General features: G+C 40.1%; 1 protein-coding gene across 2 annotated transcripts in view; it reads right to left on the bottom strand.

Annotated features, from left to right (window-relative positions):
• Positions 1-8,971: 8,971 nt before the first annotated feature.
• Positions 8,972-13,497, bottom strand: part of GCC2 (GRIP and coiled-coil domain containing 2) — a 63,869-nt gene continuing 59,343 nt past the window's right edge. For both annotated transcript variants that reach the window (XM_008008316.3, XM_008008315.3), the window contains exon 23: positions 8,972-10,860. In XM_008008316.3, the coding sequence (XP_008006507.3) occupies positions 10,790-10,860 (71 nt within the window). In that variant the 3' untranslated portion in view covers positions 8,972-10,789. The remainder of the gene's footprint in view (positions 10,861-13,497) is intronic.

Genomic DNA, 13,497 nt, shown 5'->3' on the forward strand with positions numbered 1-13,497 from the left:
TCCCTACAGTAAGGAGGTAAGCAAGAGAATCCTAGCAACCCTCATCAACACCCTAGACACCCACAGACCTCACCACTGGGGTGCCCTGCAGTTCTGACATGCACTAAACCTAGCTGAGGGAGCTGCCTGGAGTCCACAAAGCTGTGCTCCCCTCAGAGAAGGAGCTGACTCTGTGCCCTGTGCCCTGTGGCCTGTGTGTCTACTGCGTTATACATCTTGTAACTGGAACTATGGCTGGTGTGTGTCTTGCTTTGGGGGTGAGTGTTCATGGCTCCCTTTCATTCCTGAGGCTAAGCTGCTACTGAAACATCTTAGCCTGTTGGTACAAAATCCCTAAGCTGAGCTGTGAACAGCTGTTACACCCTTCCTTATGGGGCCAATGGAGGTGAAACCACTCCACCTACCTCTCTCCTTGCCCCCTTGGGCCACAGCAGAAGCAGTACCCTGCCTCCTGGGAAAGCAGTACTTGGCTGCTCAGAGTAGTCATTACTTCCTGGTGCCTAACTTGAAGCAGCAGCTTGAATCCCAGGAAATGGTGCCTTTACTGCCCAGCATGGTTGCTACATTCCCGTACCTCAGCTGAAGCTGCACTGCCATCCTATGGAAATGGTCCCTGGCAGCCAGAAGAGCGACACCCTCCAGGCCTGAGCTGAAGAGGCACTTTGTCTCCTGGGAAAATGGTGCCTTGGCTGGGCTGAGTAGCTAAGCATTTCAGAGCTGAGCTGACACAGTACCCGCATCCCAGGGAAATGGAGCAGTGGTTGAACTGAGACATCCACCTGCAGGCTGAACAATTCTAGTACCCTGATTCCCTGGAGCTAGAATATCCCCCCTAGAATCTGAACAGCTGAGACATAACTATCCCTTGGGAGTGGAGTCACCACTATATTGTTCCGTGCCCTCTCTCAGAGTCCGACTGACAGCTGTGCTTTGTTATTCTGTGGTATTTGCTGCTGTTGCACCTAGTATCACAGAGTCTGGGAAACTGCTGAGCCCCATCACCCCAGGCTTTAGAGTCATTACTACATAGTGCCTCATCCCCTGAGACTGAAGTTGCCACTGAACTGTATCAGCTCAGGTTCCCATAATGCAGCCATCCCCTGCTCCCCAAGCTCAAACCTCCAGAGCAGCCCTTCCTCCACGAAGTCAGGTCGGTGCTGTGCCCTGACCTTGGGGGAGAATCACAGTTACAAATCAGCCCCCAGGGCCTCAGCTGCTAGGGGGTCCATCGGAGTCACAGATCCTAGCTCTGTGGGCAACCCACATCCAACCCTGCCATAGAAAGCCAACCTGTACCCAAGACCCAAATGCCACAGTAGATTTGTGAGACCCAGAGTCTAGGACCTTGGCCTCACAGCTGCTCTGAGCACCTGCACCTGGAACTTAGCACTGCTGCAGCTGATTGTAGGTTGAGTGAGATTTGACACAATGAGGGATCACCTCAGCTAAGTCTCCCCATTGTGAGGAAAATGAGAATAGGATACCAAAAGTCCTTGACATCAGGAACATGAACAACCTATGCTGTCACTGCCACAAACATCTACAGCCTAGACCACTGAGGTGCCCACAGTTAATGCTGATGTTGAGTGCAGTGCAGCCGAAGAGGGTTATAAAGATTGCACCACTGCACCTATCTAGAAACAGAGTCACTACACTCTTTTCAACTGGAACACTGAAATCAAACTGCAGGTAAAAGTCTTTCTCTTCGAAAGTCACTCCAGAAAGTTTAGAAGTGATTGTTCCACCAGATGCACAGACATCAATAAAGGGACACACAATATGAAAAGCAAGAAAATATGACACCATTTAAAAACATAATGCTAGTAGCAGACTGCAATGAAAAGAAAATCAATGGGCCTGGCCCAGTGGCTCAGGCCTGTAATCCCAGCACTTTGGGAGGCTGAGGCAGGTGGAACACCTGAGGTGAGGAGTTCGAGATCAGCCTGGCCAACATGATGAAACCCTGTCTCTACTACTAAAAATACACACACACACACACACACACACACAAATTAGCTGGGCATGGTATGGCAAGTGTCTGTAATCCCAGCTACTTGGGGAGGCTGAGGCAGGAGAATCACTTGAACCCAGGAAGTGGAGGTTGCAGCGAGCTGAGATTGTGCCACTGCTCTCCAACCTGGGTGACATAGTGAGACTCTGTCTCAAAAAAAATAAAATAAAATAAAATAAAATAAAATAAAATAAAATAAATAAAAGAAAAGAAAATCAATGAGTTGCTGCAAAAGAAATTCAAAATAATGATCTTAAGAAAACTCAATGAAATATAAGAAAATACAGATAGACAATTAAAAAATCAGAAAAACAATTCATGATATAAACAAGAAATTTCGCTGGGCACAGTGACTCACACCTGTAATCCCAGCACTTTGGGAGGTTGAGGTAGGCAGATTGCCTGAGGTCAGGAGCTCAAGACCAGTCTGGCCAACATGGTGAAACCCCGTCTCTACTAAAAATACAAAAAAATTAGCCAGGCGTGGTGGCATGCACCTGTAATCTCAGCTACTCAGGAGGCTGAGGGAGGGGAATTGCTTGAACCAGGGAGGTGGAGCTTGCAGTGAGCTGAGATCGCGCCACTGCACTCCAGCATAAGTGATACAGCGAGACTCCATCTCAAAAAACAAACAACAAAAAAACCCCAAGAAATTCAATAAAGAGATAGAAATCATAAAAAAAGCACCAAATAGAAATCCTGCAGCTGAAGAATTCAATGAATAAAACAAAATATACAATACAGAGCTTCTATAGCAGATTGGATCAAGCAGAAGAATCCCTGAACTTAAAGATAGGTCATCTAAAATTATCCAGTCAGAGAGAAAGAAAAGAGAAATAAAAATGAAAAACAGTGAAGAAAGATTGTAAGACTTACAGGACACTATTAGCTGAATAAATTTTTATATTATGGAAGTTACAGAAGAAGAAGGGAAAATATATGGAAAAAAACCTACTTTAAAGAATAATAACTGAAAACTTCCCATCTGGGGAAATATGTGGACATCCAAATTCAGGAAGCTCAAAGGTTCCCAAATAGATTCAACATCAAAAGGCCCTCCTCAAGCCACATTATAGTCAAAGTGTCAAAAGTCAAATACATAGAAATCTAAAAAAAGCAAAAGAAAAGCATCAACTCAAATATAACAGACTCCCCATTAGAATAACAGCATATTTCTCCACAGAAACCTTACAGGCCAGGAGAAAGTGGGATGGTATATTCAAAGTGCTGAAAAAAGAAAACTACCAACAAAGGATACTATGCCCAGAAAAGCTATGCTTCAGAAATGAGGGAGAAATAGGTCTTTCCCAGGCAGGAAAACAATGAGGGAATTTATCACCACCAGATCAACCTTAAAAGAAATTCTCAAGGGAGTCCTATATTTAGAGGTGAAAAAATAATAAGCATTATCATTGGAAACAAGCAAAAGTATAAAACTCACTGGTAGAGCAGATACACAAATAAGAAAAAGAATCAAATTTAGCATTACAGAAAACCACCAAACTGATAAATAATAAGAAAGGAACAAATAATACACAAAATGACCAGAAAAAAATTAGCAAAATCACAGGAATAAGTCCTCACCAATCAATAATAATCTTGAATGTAAATGGATTAAATTCTCCACTTGAAAAATATAGATTGGCTTAATGGATTTTTAAAAAAATAACCCAACCATATGCTGCCTATGAGGAACTCACTTCACCTGTAAAAACATGTATAGACTGAAAATGAAGGGATGGAAAAAGTTATTCCACAAAAACAGAAACCAAAAGTGAGCAGAACTAGCTATACTTATACCAGATAAAACTGACTTTAAGTCAAAAGCAGTAAAAGGAGACAAAGAAAATCAGTATATAGTAATAAAAGGATCAATTCAGCAAGAGGATGTAACAATTCTAAATATTATCTATGTACCCAACACCAGAGTGCCATATATAAAAATCAATTATTATTAGATCTAAAGGGAGAGATATACTTCAATAAAATAGTAGTTGGAGACTTCAACAGCCCATTCTCAGCATTAAACTGGTCACCTAGGCAGACATTCAACAAAGAAACAATGAATTTAAAGTGCACTTTAGAACAAATGGACCTAAGAGACATTTATAGAAGATTACATTCAACAGCTACAGAATACACATTCTATTCATAAGTACATAATACATTCTCCAGGATGGACCATGTGATTTGGCCATAAAACAAGGCTGAGCAAATTTAAAAGAGTTGAAATCATATCAAGTATCTCTTCTGATCACAAAGGAATAAAACTAGAAATCAATAACAGAAAATTTCAAAATAAAGCAAATATACAAAAATTAAAAACCTGCTCCTGAATGACTAATAGATCTATAGAGAAATCAGGAAAGAAATTTTTAAAATGTTTGAAACAAATGACAAAAGAAACACAACATACAAACCTATAGGCCGGTCGCAGTGGCTCACACCCGTAATCCCAGCACTCTGGGAGGCCGAAGCAGGTGGATCACCTGAGGTCAGGAGTTCAAGACCAGCCTGTCCAACATGCCAAAACCCCATCTCCACTAAAAAAATACAAAAAAAAAAAAAAAAAAAAAAGGGCCAGGCATGTTGGCAGGTGCCTGTAATCACAGCTACTTGGGAGGCTAAGGCAGGAGAATCGCTTGAACCCAGGAGGCAGAGGTTGCAGTGAGCTGAGAACACACCACTGCACTCCAGCCTGGGTGACAAGAGTGAAACTCAATCTCAGAAAACAAACAAACACACAAACAAAACAAACGACAAGAACAAAAAAACCTATGAGATATAGCAAAAGCAATATTAAGAGAAATTTATAGCAATTAACACTGATATCAAGAGTATAAAAATTTCAAATAAACAACCAAATGATACATATCAAGGAATTAGAAAAAGGAACAAACCCAAAACCAAAATTAGTACAAGGAAATAAATAATAAAGATCAGAGTACAAATAAATAAATTTGAGACTTAAAAAAGTATAAAACTTCAATGAAATTTAGTTTTTTGAAAAGATAAACAAAATCAACAAATCACTAGCTAACCATGAGAAAAAGAGAAAAGAGCCAAGAAAATAAGGAATAAAAAAAGGAAACATTAAAACTCATACCACAAAAATACAAAGGATCATTACAGACTATTATGAACAAGTATACACTAACACATTTTCTCTTATCCTAATTTTTCTGGCTAATATTTACTTTACTATGTTGATTAAGAGTGGTGAAAGGGGGCATCCTTGTCTTTTTCCAGTTCTTAGAGGAAAAGCTTTCAACTTTTTGCTAGTCAGTATGATGTTGGCTATGGGTTTGTCATACATGGCTTCTACTGTGTTGAAGATAAATGAGTTTCTTCAATAAAGGATGCTGGGAAAATTGGATACTCACACTCAGAAAATCAAAATGAGACCTCTATCTCTTACCATATACAAATATCAACTAAAAATGGATTAAAGACTTAAATGTAAGACCTGAAACTATGAAACTACTAGAAGAACACACAGCAAAAATGCGTCAGGACATTGGTCTAGGCAAATATTTTATGGCTAAGACCTCAAAAGCATAGGCAACAAAAGCAAAAATAGACAAATGATATATATCAAACTACAAAGTTTCTGCACGGCAAAGGAAACAGTCAACAAGGTGAAGAGGCAATCTGCAAAGTTGGAGAAAATATTTGCAAACGATTCATCCAACAAGGGAGTAATATCCAAACCTCAGTATTATGCAATATACTCTTGTAACAAACCTGCATATGTACTCCTTGAATCTTAAAAACAACAAAGCAAAAAAGGCCTTGCTTTTGGCCTCAGTCTCAGCTTTTTGACTTGCCTTCTTCACTAAGCTTAATTATCTCTAGCTTTTGATTTTGAGTGAGAGATGTGTGTCTTTCTATGACTTAAACACTTAGAAGGCATTGTAGGGTTTGTAATTTGCCTAATTTCAATATTGCTGTGTTTCACGGAACAGGTAGGCTCTGTCGCCCAGGCTGGAGTGCAGTGGAGCAATCTCGGCTCACTGCAACCCCCACCTCCCAGGTTCACGCCATTCTCCTGCCTCAGCCTCCCAAGTAGCTGGGACTACAGGCACCCACCACCACACCTGGCTAATTTTTTTGTATTTTTAGTAGAGACAGGGTTTCACCGTGTTAGCCAGGATGGTCTCGATCTCCTGACCTCATGATCCGCCCACCTCGGCCTCCCAAAGTGTTGGGATTACAGGCGTGAGCCACTGTGCCCGGCCCTCTGTGCTGGGTTTTATGTCATCCAATAACTCACAACTATGTAATTTATCTCCTTTTTTCAGATAAAGAAATGGGGGCTCAGAGCAGTCAAGAACGTTCCCCAAGTTATTCGTCAGTGAAGCAGAAATTGTGGTGTCCTTGTGTAAGTTCAGTTTATACTTTACCATTATACTGTGCTCCAAAATATCTGATACTCACTTTCAAAGTATGTGTAGGAAGTTTACTATGATGATGCAGAGGCATTGTACAGAATCCAGTCCCTTGACTCTCAGGTCCCCAGAATACTCACTTCACAATTTTGTTGACCTCTTATGTCACATTAAAGCTGGCACTCTCTTGGCTGGTTTTCTCTGCTCTTTCTGGGCACTCCAAAGCTTCTGTACTTACATGCTACAATTCCAGTCACAGGAAGATGCTGACTTGATTCTTTAGTCCCAGATCCATATTCCTGAGAAAACCTAACTGCCTAGGCTCAGGTCAGAACTCTCTGTTTCAGTTGATTATGGCTGGGCCTACTGCCCCTCTGTATGGTGGTGGGGCAAAAGTTCCCAGAGAGAGGCAGAGGTGACAGGGACTGTTGTTTCAAATGCTAGGCAGACATCTGGGGTGGTAACCACTACATCTGTTCACAGTGAGCACATCCTTGCAGGGAAACTGGGTTAATCATCTCTATTATTGAAACTCAGAGGCATAGTGTTTCTTCATAGGAATTTTCTTTCCTTTTTTGAGATGGGGTCTCGCTTTGTCATCCAGAATGGAGTGCAGTGGTGTGATCTTGGCTCACTGTAGTCTCCCCTCCCGAGTTCAAGCAATTCTCCTACCTCAGCCTGCTGAGTAGCTGTAACTACAGGCATGGGCCAACACACCTGGGTAATTTTTGTATTTCTAGTAGAGACAAGGTTTCACCATATAGGCCAGGCTGGTCTTGGACTCCTGACCTCAGGTGATCTGCCCACCTTGGCCTCCCAAACTGCTAGGATTACAGGTGTGAGCCATCGCGCCCAGCCTATTTATAGGAATTTTCTCTATGTATATAATAATTTGAAGGTCCTTTTTGTGTAATCGTATCTTGAATGGAACAAATATTTTCTTTCTACATAGAAATTATACATAAATAACTCACTGCTTTTTAATACCCATGAAAAAGCATTAGCTCAAAGACGCTTGCAAAATTGTTATCAGGTTGTTTTCCTTGGTGTGTATTAAGTTTGAAGCAAAGGGGATTTTCAGATACCAAGACAAAGTAGAAGTCTTCCACCAAGCTGAAATCATTACATTGCAATTTAATCATATGATACAACCAATTTTTTGATGTGTTATGCCATTCACCAAATACCAACGATTTTTAGGGGAAACTTTACATCCTCAGTACTATACACTTCCAACTACACCACTACCTAACATGGACTTTAAAAAGAATACAAAGTACAGTATGCCTTCTCAGTGCCTTGTTAGTAATTCAGCTACAATTCTGCCAAACTAAGAAATACAATTCTCAATCTTACACTGTTCAGAGCACAAGCATAGCTTATTGTACACAAGAGATGTGCATCCGTTCCCACTCCTCAGGGACTGTATGAATTTGGCTTTATTTTTTTTTTTAGACGGAGTCTCACTCTGTTGCCAGGCTAGAGTGCAGTGGTGTGATCTCAACTCACTGAACTCTGTCTTCTGGGTTCAAGTGATTCTCCTGCCTCAGCCTCCCAAGTAGCTAGGACTACAGGTGCACACCACCAAGCCCAGTTGATTTTATTTTTATTTTTAGTAGACATGGGGTTTCACCATGTTGGCCAGGATGGTCTTGATCTCTTAACCTCATGATCCACCCACTTCAGCCTCCCAAGGTGCTGGGATTACAGGCTTGAGCCACTGTGCCCAGTCAAATTTGGCTCTTAAGAAACCAAGGAGAAATGTGTGCACTAGGCCCAGGGCTGAAGAGCTGCTTCTCATCAGATGCCTCTCTTGGTCTGGCTGCTGTATCCAGTCCTATCCGGGGTTAGCTCTGTTCCTCCTCCTTGTGGCATCTGTGTTCTCTGTCTGCTCTGTCTCTCCCCATCTCCCAGTCCAAACATCCAAAGAAATTAGTTATCTCCAGGAGATCGAGACCATCCTGGCTAACGTGGTGAAACCCCATGTCTACTAAAAATAAAAATAAAATCAACTGGGCTTGGTGGTGTGCACCTGTAGTCCTGCCCATCTCTACTAAAAATACAAAAAATTAGCTGGGCGTGGTGGCGGGCGCCTGTAGTCCCAGCTACTCAGGAGGCTGAGGCAGGAGAATGGCGTGAACCTGGGAGGTGGAGGTTGCAGTGAGCTGAGATCACGCCACTGCACTCCAGCCTGGGCGACAGAGCGAGACTCTGTCTCAAAAAAAAAAAGAAATTAATGACCTCTGCCCCTAACTAAACAAAGCCCTTCATCTAAGGCCAACCTTACGTTGGCAGCCTTAGCCAGACATCTGCTTCTGGTCAAATCAGTGTCTTGTCCACAGGGAGGCCCAGTGCTATTTCTAGTTTTAGCTGGATGCAGGGTGTCAGACATGGCAGGTACCATGGTCTACCTGGCGGATATCAAAGAGTTGGCCGACATTCTCTCAACCACCTAATAGGTCCCAATCATGTAAGGCCAGTAGTAAAGGAGTTTGCAGTTCCATTTCATAAACCAACGAACAACCCCAAAGAGACAGTGTCTAACATAAAAGAACAGCCATAAAAATATACATATTTTTATGTATATTTAATAGAAGTTAAACATATTTAATAGAAATATTAAAATAATCATTACACTTCCTCTCATTGAGGAAACCATGAAAGAATAGGCCTTTTGTAATCAAAGTAATAATTTTTTATCATGCAAAAAGGTATTTTTGTTATGACATTCATAAGCAGAGACTATATTTTAAAACAAGTTTATACAGACTTCAAAAGGTCTAAAGTCAAAGAGAAAGTAAAATATATTTAAATATGATTCGTTACATTGTAGGCAGGTGGCATACTCAAATTCACAGTTTATAAAGTAAAAAAACTAAACTCTTCATGTCAGCTCTGAAATAGATGCATTTTCATTAATACATTCACTAGTTAGGTCTGTTCTTCTAAGACAGGAGGAAAGACAGATATATGAGATATTATTTAAAGAACAAACTCAACATATCAGCAGCAAATTTCAGTTAAACTAAATTGGAAACCAATGTTCTGCATAATCAAAGTGCAAAGTCAGTTCTCCAGCTCAGAATGAGAATTAAGAGTATAAACTGAAGGCTTAAGAGAACTTCAGAGAGCATACTGTGTGGTGATTAACACATAAATATTAAAAATAGAATTATCAAATTTTTGATTTAAGAACACTACAATTTTGATCTAGTCATTAAAACATATGCAGAGGCATCAAAGGCAAGTAACGCTACCACCTAAGTTTATTCAGAGGAACTGTGAAGATGTAGCACGGACCTCCAAGGTGTCTTTCTAAAATCCCTTCTGCTGGAAAGCTGATGGAAAGCTTACGGAACACTATCTGCCACAACATTGAAAGCACCAGTTTTATACTTAAGATACAATGCTGAGTGATATAGTTACTGTTGTGATAGGTTTTCATTTGGGAAAATGGAGAGGATTCTCAAAACAGATTCATGGCTTGCATGTAGCGACACCATACCAAGAGCCCGGACAGATAGCATGAAATCACCTCAACTCAGGGGGTGGGCCTGCCTATTCAGAGTCAGTGTTACACTAGCCAGCTCTAGGGCTCTGACAACATCGTGAGTTTTGAGAGAATATACTTTAAAGAAAAAAAGAACAGTTTATTTTAAAGTAACTAAATTATATTTCAACTTAGCATAATTAACTGCAGCATATTTACTTCATAGCCCCTTAATAAACATGTTACTTTTACCAATAAAGCTTTTTCCTTCATATTCTAATCACAAAAATTTCTCAACAATTTATAACTAATAACAATCTACAAATCTGACCTTGCAATAAATAGTCATAAAACATTATTTTTATTGTATTATTATTATTATTTTTAGAGACAAGGTCTCGCTCTGTTCCCCGAGCTGGAGTGCAGTGGTACGATAACAGCGCACTAGCCTCAAGTGATTCTCCAGCCTCAGCCTCCCAAAGTGCTGGGATTACAGGCCTGAATCACCACACACGGCCTTGAAACATTATTTTTAAAGCCTAAATTCCAGTTGGTATGGTACCAAAATTTAGTTTAACTTCAAAATTCACAGTACTGCCGAGCAATGGGTCCTGAGGTTCCAGAGGAGTGGGGAGTGAATTCATTCCTGGTGGTTTTATTCTGGCAGCATGCACGGGAGATCACATGAGTCAGAGGGCTGTCGCCTGGTATCAACACTTCAAGCTGTTGTACTTTTACTTTAAGTTGAAACTTTTAAAATACATCTGTCATATAGATGTACAAATATATGTAGATGCAAACATATATACACACTTTTGGACAAAAGGATGATGGTAATATACATGAACCATTTTTGTAAATAGATTCTATTTGGTTAATAAAAATACTCCTTCCATCAATCTATCGAAGTCCAGACCAACTATGAAGATAGGATGCCCATCCAGAAGAACGGGAAGCGTTTTCCTCCTCACCTTTGGAAAGTAAAAAGAGAGTATTACAATTTCTCAATGTAAAATCTGTATTTTAGAACCACTCTACAATATAAGCAAAGAATGTCTTTTTTACTGATTACATGCCTTTTTGGGGGGCTGGGGGGTTTCTTTTTTGTTGAGACAAGGTCTTGCTCTGTTGCCCAGGCTGGAGTGCAGTGGCGTGATGAGACTTCAATGCAGCCTTGGTCTCCCAGGCTCAAGTGATTCCCCCACCTCAGCCTCCCAAGTAACTGGCACCATAAGATGTGTGCCAACATGCCTGGGTAAGTTTTTTTTTTTTTTTTTTTTTTTTTTTTTTTGTAGAGATGTGGGTCTCACTGTTTTCCAGGCTGGTCTCAAACTCCTGGGCTCAAGTGGTCCTCCCACTTCAGCCTCACAAAGTGTTGGGATTATAGCCATGAGCCACTGCATCCATCCATATGTCATCCTTTAGACATATTACTTACTAAATTTCTCTTTTTAAAGGATATACTGAATTTCTGGTTGAGCCAACCTAACAGCTACTTTTATTTTAGCTTTAAAACATTGATAAGCAACATGAAGCAATCTAGAACTTAACCTCTGAATGGCTTTATTAAAGAAATCCAGCTATGAAAATTATGCAGAAATGATTCTCTACAAACAATCCTACCAGCACATAAGAAATTCTTCCTCTATTCTGAAATACCATCTTCTCATAACATACTTTGATGTTATGAATCAATGTCTGTTCTTGAACATTATTTATTGTCTTTCTCTATTAAACAATTCCAAAATAAGATTTCTAGCACAACTAAATATTGTTGACAATAAGAGAATGAAAAATAAAATTCTTTTAAAACAGAAGCTTATATGCAACTTAGAATCTAAAATCAATAGATTTATGGTAAACCTTAAAACTTAACCAAAACAAAAACCAAAGTTTTAATCATTTAAAAATCATGTTTATTGAGGTACAACTTACTTATAGTAAAACCTGCCCTTTTCAGCATATAGCACTGAGTCTCGACAAATGCACAGTTATGTACCACCACCGACCAAGGCCTGGCACATTTTCACCTCCTCAAAGTTCTCCCTGGCTGCTTCTCCCACTCCTTGGCAACCACTAACCTGTTTTCTGTCCTTACAGTTCTGCTTTTTTCCTAATGTCATATAAGTAGAATCACACTGTACATAGTCTTTTGAGTCTGACCTCTGTCAACTGGCATAATGCATTCGAGAATTATCCATGTACTGGCAGTGCATTCTTTTTTTATTGCTGAGCAGTATTAAACTGCATGGCTGTACCAGTTTGTTTATTCATTTGCTAGTTGAAGGATAACTGAGATCTTCCTAGTTTTTAGCAATTTTAAAGAAAGTTTCTATGAATAATTGTGTACAGATTTTTCATGAAATGTTTTGGAGATATAATTCATATACCACATAATTCACCTTTTCAAAGTGCACAGTTCACTGGTTTTTAATGTATTCACAAGGTTTGTGCATATGTTTCTGTGTGAATACTGGTTTTCATTCCTCTTGGATAAAGATATTTAACTTGGTATTACCCTTCCAGACACCTTTTTATGTTTTCATACATATACATGTACCACAGTTTGATCTCAGGCAGAGAAGCATTTTCAAAATTTTACATGGGGAAACTCTAGAGTTAAAGCCATTTTCATTTATTTTTCTGTTCTGTCTGGTTTTATCTGCATATTATTTATAATCTGCTGCATAACAAATTACTGCAAACTTAGTACCTTAACACATTTCACAGTTTCTGTGGGTCAGGAGATCAGAAACGGTTGTTTTCAAGGTCTCTCACAGGGCTGCAATCAAGATGTTGGCATGGCTGGGGTCTCATCTGAAGGCTGGACTGGAGAAGAATCTACTTCCAAACTTATGTGCTAGTTGGAAGAATTTAGTTCCTCAAGGCTGCTAAGCTGATGGCCTGTTCCTTGCCTATGGGCCTGTCTGGGATGGTAGCTTGTTTCATCAAAGTGTTCAAGCAACGAAGGCAGAGAGAGTCTGCTAGCAAGATAGAAGCCACAATCTCTTGTAATCTGTCACTTTTGCTGTATTCTACTGGTTAAAAATAACTCATTAGGTTAACCTACTGGCTCTCAGGGGGAAGAGATTATACAAAGGCATGAATGTCTGGAGGAGTGAATGAGGGCAAAGAATTCTGAGAAGTCTGGCTTCCACAATCTTTAGAACTTCTAGAAAGTAAGAGGAAGAAATAACGCTTAGGGATGGACAACTTGGCACTGGTTATGTGTTCCCAGTGAGGTAACCTCGTTCCCAAGAATAAACAGAATCAGATGACTGTAAACATTTCCCTAAACTGAAATGCAGACTGTTGTATGTTCACCTGAAATGAATGGTATAAGCCGAGTACAAGATTTTTGACAAAATAAAAATTTTGCTGTGTTCTCAGATCTGGCAGGCCCCTGCCCTTGTGCAGACAATGTTCCTGGCAGCTATTAATCTCCTTAGGTAAATAAGAACTGGAGAAAAGCTGTGCTGAGATAGGGTGCATTTGCTCTTGCCTTGGAAGGTTGTTTTCTGATAAGGTTCTATATCCTCTGCAAATCAAGTCAGGTACTTACAGTGAGTATGCATTCTCCTCCTGCCAGTCTGGAGATGACCAAAAAG

This window comes from Chlorocebus sabaeus, chromosome 14 (genome assembly GCF_047675955.1).
Source record: "Chlorocebus sabaeus isolate Y175 chromosome 14, mChlSab1.0.hap1, whole genome shotgun sequence".
Classification (NCBI taxonomy): domain Eukaryota; kingdom Metazoa; phylum Chordata; class Mammalia; order Primates; family Cercopithecidae; genus Chlorocebus; species Chlorocebus sabaeus.